The sequence below is a fragment of the Sinocyclocheilus rhinocerous genome, unplaced genomic scaffold (assembly GCF_001515625.1).
Source record: "Sinocyclocheilus rhinocerous isolate Xijiao unplaced genomic scaffold, SAMN03320098_v1.1 scaffold988, whole genome shotgun sequence".
In the NCBI taxonomy this organism is placed as follows: Eukaryota; Metazoa; Chordata; class Actinopteri; order Cypriniformes; family Cyprinidae; genus Sinocyclocheilus; species Sinocyclocheilus rhinocerous.
In genome coordinates, this window is record NW_015650363.1 from 1233023 (window position 1) to 1247527 (window position 14505).

Sequence of the window (14505 nt, forward strand, 5' to 3'; positions counted from 1 at the left end):
CATTTCAAAAGTGAGCATCACTGACCTGTGCTCTCCAAAGAGCAGCGTACTTGAAGTGAGCTTTATGAAGGGTGCAATGCATTACTGTATTATACAGTATGTGCATGTTTGGCTACTTGACACAGCAAACTAATTAAACTTTTTAGAAATTTTTACATTTAGAAAAGTTGGTACCTTGATTACAGTAGGGAAATTCATCTTTATACACTTTAAGAAAAAAATCCAGAAAATGTCCTGGCAGACCTGGGAAATTACCACTACAAATTTCCATCAAATTACGGACATTTCCTTCAACCCTAAAACACTACACAGAGCAATATATAATTCAAAATACTAGTATGGAAAATTCCTTCATATTAACACAATACATTGGTTCATATTTTCACAGACTTAACAGTGTTGCTGTTAAGAAAGCTTTGCATAAAATACAAGCTCTTAAAATTATACAAACATAAAAACCTGTAAAAATTTCCATGGATAGTCCTTGGGTGTAAGAGAGAAATTCCCAGGTAAACATCTGGGGAATTCCATTACATTTAATGGGAAAATCCATTAAATTTAGCATGAAATCCAATCAAATGATGCCCCTGGTTCAAATGTATTTCGGGAACACATCACCCCAATCACATGATCATACTTTTTTTTTTCTTTGAGGGACCATTTTACGTATATGCACTTCACTAATCCAAATATAATCCAAAATAGCTTTTTGTAACCAGTTAATACTACACTCTAAAAAATGCTGGGTTGTTTCAACCCAACTTTGGGTCAAATATGGACTAACCCAATTATTGGGTTACATTTTTAAACTAAATTTTTAACCCAAAAGTTGGGTTAGTCCATATTTGACCCAAAGTTGGGTTGAAACAACCCAGCATTTTTAGAGTGCTAAGCTAGTGGTACTAAATTGTTAACAAGAAACAAAACAAACAAAACAAGGAAAATTTGTACTTTGAGCCTTATTTTCTTGGGTAATATAATGTAATGTGTAATTTAAAAGACATTAATCAATATATGTTCATGGTTGTGACTGTCTACCATTTCTTATCAGGCACTGCATAGAAAAAACCCCCACCTCATTCTTCAATCTCCCAGCACCATTGTCATCATGGGACACTGAGCATGGATTTTTAACACAAAGCCCTTTCCCATGTGATCACACTATTGAGTAATGAGGAGTGAGCAGTAGATTGCTCCCCCAGAAACAGACAGCAGATTTCTCCACACAAGATTTATGAATTCTGAGCAAGACAAGACATCTGTTTTTTCATCTCCCTACAGAAAGATGTTCCAGTCTTTTGATACCATTTTTTACTGTCTAATTGCTTTTGCTCTCTTCGAGCTGAACTTGAATATTACTTTCTGCATTTAAAGCCATTAAACATTTGTTTCGCTTCCAATGCTAATTTGTCAGCGGATGAACATAGTAGCCTACGCAATTTGACTCTGATGCTCTTCCGGCAGAATATTGGGTTAGTGAGTCATATGTTGCTTCAGTAACTGCTCTGACAGATTCTGTGCTTTCATTCAGTGGAGGATTCATCAGACTAATTTCAACCGGCAGCTCCTACGTTCGAGATGATTCATTTAAGCGACCAAATTGTAGGAGTTATTTGTTTGTGAACCAGACTACACAGGTTACGCTATATATTTTTTTTTTCTTGCAACCTGTGAGGTGTGCTGCCACTGAGATAATTTCTGTGATCTGTGGCACACCTTTGGTGCTTTGTGTCTTGAATATTTAAATACAAGTTATGCCAAACTATGAATTTTGTTAACTGACTATGATTTAACACTTTTTTATGTTTGGCATAAATGCACCATTCTCACATTACATGACCAATTATTCCACTCTGCGACACACAAGTTAAAAACCACTACTTTACATGCGTGAAGGCGCATTCACCAAAAATGATAACTATAACAATGACTATATTAGCATCCATGATAACGTTATGTTTATTATAAATGCTCACTGCAGTTTTGTTGTCTAAATTTAAAAGCTCAAGCTCTTTAAAGTCAGGTGGATTCTGATCTGCTCCAAATGTTTTTTTTATCTTTCATATCCTTCCTCTGTTTTATTAATGTTATATTTTTGGTGTGGACTTCCCTATTCTCACAGAATCAGAATGATTTTTAAAACTTAAAGCCCCGTTCACACCAAGAACGATAAGTATAAAGTTAACAATAATGATAACTATATTAGAGTTCACACTAACACACAATAACGTTCTGTTTATTTCGAGCGTGCGCTTCTGTTTTGTCGTCTGCCACTTTAAATGCTTGAGGTCTTCCAGTTGGGTGGATTCTGAAATTGATTCCAACAGTATTGTTCCACTGTGTCATTATTATTATTATATGGTAGTGGTGTGGACTGCCATATTCTTATAGAATTGGAACGATTACTAAAACTTTACATCATTGGCACAAATGAGTCTTAAATTCTTCAATGTTAGAATGCTTTCTCATATTCCAATGACCATCACGTTTTCCATTAATATGCAGAAACAACTGTAAGTAATCCATAAAAAGGCTGGTTTAATTGAAATGTGTAAATAGCTCAATTGCTTCGACCAATGGCATCATTTTTGGGTCATTTTATATGTATGCTGACCAATGGAAAACATGGAGCGTGTTAATGAAATGTGTTTGAAAACTCAATGTTTTTTGTATGAATTGCATATTTTAAAGTCATAAAAGGCCAATTATATTGTCATTTCCTAAGAAGAAACATTCTCATTTGTTCTCATTGTTCATCTCATACCGTATAGCTCTATCTAGAAGCAATCAAAAGTTGCTATCAAAATTAACGCAATGGGGAGGATGGTGGCAGGAGAAAGTTCATTCCTATCCAAAGCATGGTAACCTAAAGAGAGCCAGGTTGGTCTGGACACACCTTGTCTGTGTGCTTCTGTTCTCTGTGAGTTAGGATCAAGCCTGAAGCCATCTGGCTTGGATTCTGGTTCATGTGGGTGGCAGTAATGCATGCAGCCAGCACATTTTCATTCAATATAAATAAAGAGATTGGAGGGAACTCTGCTGTTTTGTACGGGCAGTCATATATTCAACGTGTAACCGCATCGCATGTAAAACTACAAACCCAGATTTGGGACCTTGCTTGGAAACAGAGCATTCAGCGAAAATAGTGGAAAGAACGGTCATTCCAGCCCCGTCGGGCAAGAAGTGGTTAAGAGACCCGCTGCCAGGTACAGAAATGAAACTGGTCTGGATCTGAACTGAACTAATTTGTCAGCACTACCATCTGTGCAGCTCTCGGTCTCTGGCTCTCAAGACAGGCTTCAGCGGTTGACATCCTACCCCAGTCAAACTGCTTGGAAGATATGAGTGTTTCTCATGATTTGGCCAAGGGGAAGCTCTGAACCTACCACCCACTTAGTGATCTCAGCGCTGGACATGGCAGCCTTACCAATACCCCTCTCCATCATTTCGGTCCCCTCCGCCCTTGCTATTTTCTAACATTGGCTCCTTTTTTCCCACATTCAACAACTCTCTTGTCCCCCTACCTCATGATCGACCATTTTAAGCTCAGGGAAAAAAACACATGGTTTCAAACCCAGGCATTAACCCATATTTTTCTGTGTGTTCTTTATTTCTATTTGGATGACCAAAGAAGTTCCGCTCAGACCAGATGTATTTTTATGTAATGACCAAAGGAATCTGGCCCGAACTGACCTAAATTTACTTTGGGGAGAATAAACATTCTATGACTGTGTGTGATCAGTCAGAAATGCATGTATGTTTATGTCATTTCATTTCATGTCAACACTTTTAGAAAAAAAAGGTACGAAGTTGTCACTGGGGCGGTAAACTAAGTTACAAAAGTCCTAAATGGTACCTTATTTACCCATAAATGGTACATATTGATACCTTGAAGGTACATATTAGTACTTTAAAAGCACATAATAGAACCTTATGAAAGGGCACCGCCACAGTGACAGTTTTGTACCCTTTTTTTCTAAGAGTGTACTTTACAGTTAGACGATTGCTATCGGAGAATCAATGGCCAGTATGCATAAATCATAATTATTCCAAGAAAAATGCCGAGTAATTGTGGTATTGTTGAGCGTTTTATATGCATTCACACACGAATGATTAAAATGAAGTATAGCAATAAATATTTGTTTGACTTGGTAGTGTACATAGAGGTTTTTCTTTGCAGCCTTTCCATTTGGTGAGTGAGCCAGAGACACCACCCAACTCAAAGAAAAACATGCACGCACACACACACACACACACACACAAGTTTGTGTGTTGAAAACCACAGGGGTGGTGAGCTCTAATCTGGAGCCACTAGCCCACTTTAAACACATTCCCCAAGTTATAGCCTCTGCCTCACCAACCTCTCCCAAGAACATACAAATTTTTCCCTATATCCCTCTTTCTCCAACATATATGTAACATACGTACACATGTGGTACCATTACCTCTGTTCAGTGTTCGAACTATATCGTGGACTTTGGGGGAGCCCACTTGTTTGTTTTTTTTAACGGGGGGGGGCTTTGTTCGTGTGCTTGCTTTAAACAACAGTTGTAATTCGTCTGCTCTGCATCTGCTGGGGTGGCCTTGAGGAAACGCTGTTCCCCGAAACCAGCTCCATGGTTTGGGACCTCCGTGCATTTGTTTTTGGTTCCAGGGGGACAGCCGCGTGCACAGACCCCTGACTTCTTTCTGCTGGTATGCGGTGGACTCCAGATCCTGCTCTCTTCTGACAGTCTTCCCATTGTATGAGGCTCAGAGTACCTTACTGTGATTACCCAGTCACCTCCTAAATGAAATGTGTGCATAACATCATCTAACTGTCCTGAATGCCCGCCAACTTTTGCATGGGGTAAGTTATAGGGGAATGAAATGTGGAAGACTTCTGTGTAACAAATACGTTCAACTGTCAGAATCAGAATAAAAAAAAAGAAAAAAGAAAAGTAGCCATTACTCCAGTCTTCAGTGTCACATGATCCTTCAGAAATCATTCTAATATGCTGATTTGGTGCTCATGAAACATTTATTATTATCATTTATTATCTTCAGTGTTGAAGATAAAAAGTTGCAGTTTTTTTTACATTATGTATGTCTTTACAGTCACTTTGATTAATTTAATGCATCCTTGCGAAAAAAAAAAAAAAAGTTTATATATATATATATTTTTTTTTAATCTTACTGATCCCGAACTTTTGAATGGTAGTGTATATGCAGCGATCCAGATTAATCCAAAGGTATGGCCCTATATATACACAAGTAAATCTTACAAAACTTGACAAAAATATGTCTGGGTAATTTTTAATAATAATAATAATACATATTATTATATGATTGTATATTTTGCAAAAAGATATGGGACCATTCTGAGATCCTATTTTCATGAATTATCATAATGCAAAGAAATATATATATTTAAAAGATGATTGTCATTAACATTTTCTTTCATGTTTTGTTATAAAGTAACATTTACATTCACACAACACTTTTTACTATTGTTTGATAATGATATTGTTGCTATTTTGACTCTAAATCCGATTATCATTTCCTCTTCTCAACTTCTATCATTTTAAGACAGAACCCCAAAGATCAGAGATGCTAAATCAGAGTATTACTCCAGTAAAAATACTACTAGTACCATGATGAGACACAGTGCTTTAAAAGATGTGGGATAACAGATGTTCTCATTAAATGTTCAAAATAGATACATCAACCTGCATCCACTACACTTGTGGTACTGTACGTTTTCCTGCATTGCACCTTGATGCGGAATGATCTAGTCTAACCGCACAGATGCACTTGGGGCAGACGTGTGTGTCCAGCCTGCAGCAGATACCTCTGACCATCTCTTTTATTATCAGTCCATTTGACAGATCAGAGAACTGTGAAGTCCTGACAACATGTTTTTCATCAATTCCGTAGCAAAACTGGAATGTAAAACTTTCCAAACAACAGAGTAATATGAGAATTTGGTGAATAATACATAAACGTCTACAGGCCAATAGGATTAATCTTCTATCTAAATCACTTTACAGGAGATCTAACTAAATTTGGACAGTGCACTGAGGTCCTGTAACAGTAGTTTAGTGAAAGCGGTCGAAACAACTACAGTGCCACCTAACGGTCGAGTGCAAAACAGCTGCAATAGTCCTGCAGGAGAATGTGAGGATCAAGCAGATACATAAAGATTTCAAAATGTGCGGTTATTGACGTAATCCAACCATATTTAAAGCAGAAGAAAGCACATTAATGGGTGGGTTCACGCGCTTATGTGCCGGCGTTCGCTTTTAAACATTTTTTTTTTTTTAAATGGGCATCATGAGATCGAGGTTCTGGAAACTTGTAACAAATAATTATTTTATTTGTTTATCATAGTCTCAGATCTTTAGTCTAAAACAATTAAAATTCATTATAAAAATATACATTAAAAAAACTTAATGTTCAAAACTATGGTAATAAATGCAAATAGAGGAATTAAAATAAACTAATAGTTGTTTTATAATTATTATGTTAGAAGAGCTGGACGCATTCTGTCATTTTATTCCATATTAACAAACAGTGATGTGGTAGAAACATTTGGTACATTTGTTGGTTCAGGAAAATGATAATGAGAGTGTGAAAGGGTGCTTTGTGTGTGACTGAGGTATCTGCTCTTAGCGCGCTTCAGTCCATGCTGCGATGTTGCCCCGCCCCTTTTAAAGGCGCGCAGCCAATAGCAGATGACAACATCCGGTTTAGTTGTCTGAGAGGGAAGTTCAGAAAAAGATTTGTACAGTTTCTTATGCCGCGAAAATCTGACATTGGATTGAATGCTGTTCTGTACCGTTATCTTAGATTATTAGGAAAGTATGACAATACATGTATGTCAATAGTAAGCCTGAGCAAAATAGGGACGTCGTGAGAGTCATTTGCTGTCAAACTGAACAGCAGAAGTCTTCGCAGACCGTCCTCACCTCATTGGGTCGACACGCTGCAGCCTGCGGATTTTAGAGGTAATATCTGAGTTTTGTTTGTTCATTCACATGAAAATTAAGCATTTGGCCAGACTGTGTATGGCTTTATCTTCGACTCCCAGAAGTAGGACGGGAATTTACGAATCATGCTGTGACATTACTCATGAGTATGGTTACGTGATACGCCAGGAATGTTACAATGCAACGTCTGCCAGACCTAATTAATATTCATGGTTTTACTCCTTACTGTAATTTTTCTTTGGGGATGTGTATGTGCTCAGACTGAAGTGAATTGCTTATGCTTATTTTGAAGCCAGTGAGAATACAAAATAAATAAATTAAAAAGTCTGTTTAATGTAAAACCAAACTTACCCTTGTAAAATATCGTAAGCTCAGCTCTTCGGATTCATTAATGCCGAGTTCACACTGCACGATTTTAGCCCGATTTTTCATAATTAGAATAGAGCATTAACACAGTATATATATTCAGTGACCTCCACTAATATATTCACCTTTAGTAGATATGAGCAAAGGTGGCTGTGAAAATAAATCTGCATCATTTATCCTTTTGATCTAACATTCAAAAAATTTACAAAATTCTTACCTATCATTGAAGTAAAACAATGGAAGATGGGGGGAAATTTCACTATGAAAAAAAGGTTTTTCTCTAGTTCATGTTGGCCACCATTATTGGCACCCAATTATTGCAACGTCCTTTTCCCAAGATAACAGCTCTGAGTTTTCTCCTATAATGCCTGATGAGTTTGGAGAACACCTGACAAGAGATCAGAGAACATTCCTTCATACAGAATCACTTTAGATCCTTCAGATTCGCAGCTCCATGTTGTTGCTTCTTCTCTTCAGTTCACCTCACTCATTTTCTACAGGGTTCAGATCAGGGAACTGGGACGGCCATGGCAGAAGCTTTATTTTGTGCTCAGTGACACCTTTGTGATGGATGATTAAGGCAATTTGGCCCTTGTGTTCCTCATATTTATAATCCCGTGGAACAGGAAGTCGTGGCTGGAGAATTTTAATGCTCCTAGTCACCCCGGTGTGCTAAAATAAATTAAATATGAATGGGAATATACTTCAGATATATTTTACTCATAAGAATTTCTAGGGGTGCCAGTAATTGTGGCCAACATGCATTGGAGAAAAACATTTATTTCATAATGTGAGTTTCCCCCCAATTTCAATAGTTTTACTTGAAAGGTTAGAATTTTGTGAATTTTTTTAATGAAAGATCAAAAAGATAAACATGTTTTATATTTATTGTGTCAGTGACATGGATAGATGCCTACAGTTTTTTCTTTTTCAGAAAAAAAAAAAAAATTTTATCTGTTACACTTGAACGTAATAAGGAAGAAAAGATCTGTTATTTCCGTTTCATCACAACTTACTTACACAACTTACTATATCAGCATAAGATCAGATACTCTTTGTAAGTAAAATTTAATATGTCGACACCTACATATTTGAAAATAAAAATTCCAAAAGGAGGGTTTCACAGCATTGCTATAGAAGAACCATTTTGGGTTCTCCTAAGAACCTTTCAGTGAACAGTTTCTAAAAGAACCACATTTTTCTTAGTGTGGAGAACATTTAAATAATCTAAAAATAATGTTTTTACATTATCCACCTTACTTTTAACATAAGAGTGGAAGTGGTCATTTTTAACTTGAATTCATATTCTCAAAAAATAGCTTAATTTCGTGTTGCAAAATAAGGTGGGTAAAAAGCATTTTTATCCAGTGGCAACTAAGGTTCTATGGATGTTAAAGGTTACGGAACCATGGAACTATAGATGCCAATAAAATAAAATAAAACATAATTTTTAAGAGTGTAGTGCCATTACATAAGAATTCAGGAAAATACATATAGAGATTTTTAAGGGGACACCAGAATGGACAGTATCAGGACTCTGAAAGATTGGACATCACATAGAATCAAGATGAAATGATCTGTACAGAGTTTATTATTAGGCCTTCTCAGATTTCTGAGATGATTTGAACTCCAGGATGATGACAGATTGTTGAGTGGAGTGTAATAATGTGCTTGCCCTCCAGCTGAAAATGTCAAAACCATTAACACCATGGTAAATGAAGCTTCAGTAACAGCTGTCTGAACAGACATTTTTACTTTAAACCAGCTAGCCAAACCAAATCAACCAATTGAAAAACCAACCTGTTTGACTCTGCTCTTGAATGTTGCTTGTCAAGAACCTAATTTTAAATTTGTAGTCACTTCTTTACTACAGGTTTTTTCTATTTGGCATCAGGACATTAGTATGTGTTGGTAGGTACGCGTCAATGTTGACACTCTCCAGTGCATAACATAGCCCAAATAATTTGACACTTGCACAAATTCAGCTAGCACTCTACTAGTATTCTGTGTTGGAAATTACACCCATCTTGGCCGAGGCAGTTTATTGGCCAGGCGGCTGTGTCCCCTGGAGGACTGGTGAAAGCTGTGCGGGGATGACAAGTCAACAAGAAGCGTTTGTTCATAGTTTGGTTTGATGAAAAAAGGAAAGGAAGTCTAATTATATATTTACATTGTTTCACCCAAGGGATTTTTCCAGCAGGGGTGATGGCAAGACATTAATCGACTCCTCTGTTACGAGCAAATCATAAAAACACTCCCTTGTTGTGTCTTTCACAGACCTGTCATTAAGACTAAGAACAACAATTACCCACAAACTCCTGCTCCTGCACACACAAGCTGTCTGAACGCCTTTTCTACTCCATTACGCCGTGGTCACGGTGTGAGAACCTCGCCTCCCAGCAGGACACAGATGAGGATGTGTCTCCATTGATGGTTTAAGCCTTGTTCGGTTTTGTTTATTTGTCAAAAATACTTCAGTGCTGAGTTAAGAGCGTTCTGGAAGTTAAAATTAGTCCACGAAGACTTTATTGCACTACCCAGTGCCGCTTTTATCTTTTTTCCCCCTTTTTCAAACTGGCCGGCTCATGAAATACAGGCTGATGACAAATTAAGAGCCCTCAATTGGGTAACACATTTTCAACTCCCCATTTCCTGATTACAACCCCTGTCATTTCAGACTCTGTACAAAAGGCATCATTATTATGGTCTTAACTCTCCTACTCTTTCTGGAATGAGAAACACACTTTTGAAGTTAAGAAATGATGCAGGGTCCACGTATGTAGATCTGCTGGCCTTGAAAGGAGTAGTTCACTCCCAAAAAGCCTTGTTTTACCTGTGGTTGCTTTTATTTGTGTGTGTCCTCGCAGACTTGAGAAAATGGAGGCTGTTTCTGACACAGATGTGCAGTTCCGGATGGCCAAAGCCGTGAACTGGGGGGAGGATACGTCATGTTCTGCTCTTCTGGACACAAGCAGACACCTTGGCTCTCTGAGGAGCTTTCTCCAGCAAGTTCTGCAGGGGTTGCAGCAAATGGTATGAAAAATGTCAACATACAGCTTTATACTTCAAGCAGTACTTTTTGTCTGGAGTTTTGTGAAACATTACAAAGGCCACAGTTGATTCCTATAGCTGTTTTGTTAAATGTTAGGATCCAATAAACAATTGTTGATCTATAATGTGGTTCTGCATAACAATATTCTTAATTCTTTACCAGGGAATATGTTGCATTAGAGTTTACATTATCTACAGAGCAGGTATGGGCAGGATGGTCTACTAGTCATCCAACTAACTGATTAGTGAGGTCAACTGCGTTAAGATTTTAAATTATATATAAATATATATAATATATATTTAACAATACACGTTTTCTCTGAACCCATAATACACATTTTATTCATTTAAATTAATTTTATGTTTGCATTTATATAATTGCATTTAAATAGTATAATATAATATAAATATATAATATAATACACCCCCAACCCCTTTTTTAGCTGGAAACTGTACAAGAAACAGCATAAATTAATCTCTTGAACATGATGGCATGCATAACAAAATATTACTGATTGTATTATCATTTTTAATCTGATTTAAACTAGCAGGCAAGTTTAAATAATCAGAATTCACAACCATATGTCAACCAAATACTTAAGTTTGCATAAAAAAAAATAAAGGCATAAAAATACATTTACATGATCAACTGGCATGATCATTGGCTCTCACACTGGCCTTGGACCAGTGGGCCATCCTTATTATTGAGCCCTGTAATAGTTTTTAACTGTGGTGCTTACATAAATTAAGAAATGCAACTTTTTGGAGAGGGTTTTAGTATGCTGACACCATGCTGTGCTTTAACATGCTAAAAGTCTCACAGTAACTGAGAACTTAACGTTAGTCAGGTTTGAAAATGTGTAGTTTTGCACATCTCTACTGCAGATTTCATAAAATCACCTTTAAAATTAAGGTCGTAGTGCTTTAACTAACTCTTTTAGCACCCCTAACAGAAGCTGCTCTGTGCGGATGAAGGCAGGACATTGGCACAGTCGTGGTGATGATTTAGTGGGCTAATAGCCACCCAGGGACTGCCAGCGTTAACCTAATGTATCCCTGCATCAAGTGTTGCAAATTTGGACGAGGTAGCATGGGTTAGGACGACTCTGAAGGACCAGTGTTCAGAAAAATTCTGCCTCCCACTGACTCTCCTTACCTTGAAAGAAGGTCTTTATTCATATTGCAGCGGCTTTTCGCACCAGCAGATCTCCCGTTGGCCCTGCACACCATGCTGCTTGGTGCCTGGTGTGTCAGAAAAGAAAACAAAGTCTTGTAGGCTTTCTTATTTCAACTTACAATGGCCACCCTGCCAAAATACAATCACGCCTTCCGTTTCCTTCACATTCTGCATGCGCCAGCCCCTCTGACAGCATTCAGCAACGTGAAGGGATCAGGATTTCTTAATTGGCCCTAAACTCTTATTCCCGACATAGCCTCATAAAACAGCCTGAATGAAGCGGATCTGAACAGCAGCACTTGAATGAGTTAAGGACGTAGCTCGCGTCTGGGGATGAAGAAATGTCTTATTTATATCAATTTCCTCATTTGCATTCCATCAGAACCAGTTTTCCCACTCCCTGCTCGGGACTGCTGGAAAGGGGAGGTTTCACGGTCCTGTAAACGGTTTTCTTCCTAAGCCTGGCACAGTTGGGTGCCTGCTGGCGATGCGCCCGTGCTCGAGGGAGACTGAGAGATGCATGTGTGTGTGAGCACATTCAGTATTTGCAGACTTGTGAATGTGTACATTAGACTTTTTGCCCTTTAGCTCCCATGAGAAGACATCTCTGGGATGGTACACGCAATGACAAAGCTGTTCGTACCCCTGTGCTGGAGCTGGAGCTGGGGCCTGTACCATGATGGTGGCTGAACAAACTCAGAATTACAGAAGCTCTGACAGTCACATGTGCTGCTGACAGAAAGGCTACGTGCGCTGTTTAATGCGTTTGAGATGTGATGTTTTCCTCAGTGCATAACTTACATTTCACATGTATATTCTCCATCTGTAAATGTTAGAAAGTCATGGAAATATTTCCATTTTCCTGTCAGGAGTGGATGAGCCTCCTGCATGCGATTCTGTTAAACCTGACAGACTTCAGTGAACGAGTATGCGCGCCAAACAGACTGAGCGCAATGAAATAAGATTGCAATAATTCTGACTAAAATATACATTTTGCTAAAATATTTCTTGTTGGACAATAAATGTGCCATATGTAGAATTTTAAACCTACAGGTAAGTGTATTCTTATGATAGCAGTAGCCTAACTGTAATGTGGTAATCAACATGACCTAATACAATTAGTGTGCCTTTTTTATTTATTTTTTAAGTTTTTAACCCTTTTTATGCATATACTGTAGGCTATTATATAGCATAGCTACATGGTTGCATTCACTATATTTGTTTTAATAGCTTTTAATATGAACATTGCTTCATTGGACAACATTGGACAACCTTTTTTTTTTTAATGAATACAGATGTTTTTTCATCCAAATAGCAAAATGTAGAAAATACAGAGATAGGCCTATGTATTGTATATCGCAATTCAGCCAAAAATACGGAGATATGATTTTTTTGGCCTTATCGCCCAGCCGTACTTCATGGTACAGGCCCCTGGACTTTGTCATGACATTTATGAGAGGTCATATGTGAATGGGTTTTTCAAACCATTTTTCAAGGGTCCACATTAGGGCAGCATAATTAGTTGCATTAAAATTGATATTTTGATATGGCATAGCAAAATTATTTAAAGACTGCAATTTAATGTAAAATTATATTGGAAATTTATATTTTTTTGTTTTATATATTTTTAGATTTAATTTAAAATTCTAAAATGTTATGAAAATTTAAATTATTAAATGTAATTTTAATTAAAATGTTTAAACTGGTGTCTGGGGACCCCAGATGAGATGTCTGCAAAAGTTTTTTATGCAGATTATGCTGATAATTAATTTTTTATGGTTGTCAAATCTGTAAAACTTCTTTGGAGCAATATTAGGTTTGAAAAGCATTAAATAATTTTCAGGTTTATACATCTAGCATTTAAAGTGGGGATTAAAAGATTTTCAACTTTCATTATCTTTTTTTATTTTGATCATTTGTTTTGACTTTAGTACAGTAACAATATACAAATTAATTATTTAATTTTGCAATCAAAACGTTGTCTTTATATTATGCTTCTGCACATGAAAATGTAGGGCTCCCTTTATATTTTAGAAAAGTGATTCATCCCATTTGGGGGTTCCTGGCATCAAAAAGTAAAAAAGAAAAACCTGTATTAGATGTTATGATTACAAATGGGAGGTCTAGAGCTACAAATAATTAGTTTAGTGTGTGCTATGTATTCGTATTAATAATTTTTTTGGCTGCCACAAGGTCTTTTTCCTTTTGTGAGACTCGACGTATTAAAGTTCCACAGGAATGGTGTCATTCTCTTCATGCGTGCACTGAAATCGTTAAGCATCCAATAATGTATGTGTCTATGGAATGTAAAAAGGCTTAGATCCTTTGTATGGCTTCCAGTGTACAGTAAATTGGCAGGGCACATCTTGAACTGATGCGAAAAGCTGTGATCCTCAACGTGCCTTTCCATTAGCACGCTGGTTTTCATTAATTACGTAACTGACTTTAAAGAAGTGATCAGTTATTCTCTCCGTCTGTTTGCGTGGGAATAATTTTATAAAAGGCCATCAAATGTTTCTTTTTTTGGCTCAAATAGTTCTTTGGGGAATGATGATTGATTTTTTTTTTCATATTATCTAATTGTTCATACTTGTGATGTCCGCTAACTCTGCAAGTGGCGTACATTCATTCTGTTACTTAGACTGTCAGTATTACTTAAGAAATAAATTTTGACTACAGCTTATGAGTTGAGACAGGATCTGCTTTTGACAGTTCACTTTGATGGGGAAAATGCTAAGCAATATAGTTCTGACAGGAGAAAATTTGTTCCTGCTGAGTTCCTCTCATCAACCATCAGACCTTCCTTGATGTTCCAAAAACTATCCAAACACACAGTCCATTAAAATGACCCTTTAATGTTACAAAGACATTAAAGTTACAAAGACCTTTGTAAAAAAAAAAAAAAAAAGCATTTAGATTCATCAAGTTCATCTCGGCTTTTTT

At 37.0% G+C, this 14505-nt stretch overlaps 1 protein-coding gene across 2 annotated transcripts in view; it reads left to right on the plus strand.

The window, feature by feature from the left end:
- Positions 1-6737: 6737 nt before the first annotated feature.
- Positions 6738-14505, plus strand: part of LOC107711869 (Fanconi anemia group C protein-like) — a 36307-nt gene continuing 28539 nt past the window's right edge. For both annotated transcript variants that reach the window (XM_016516942.1, XM_016516943.1), the window contains exons 1-2: positions 6738-6986; positions 10202-10367. In XM_016516942.1, the coding sequence (XP_016372428.1) occupies positions 10212-10367 (156 nt within the window). In that variant the 5' untranslated portion in view covers positions 6738-6986; positions 10202-10211. The remainder of the gene's footprint in view (positions 6987-10201; positions 10368-14505) is intronic.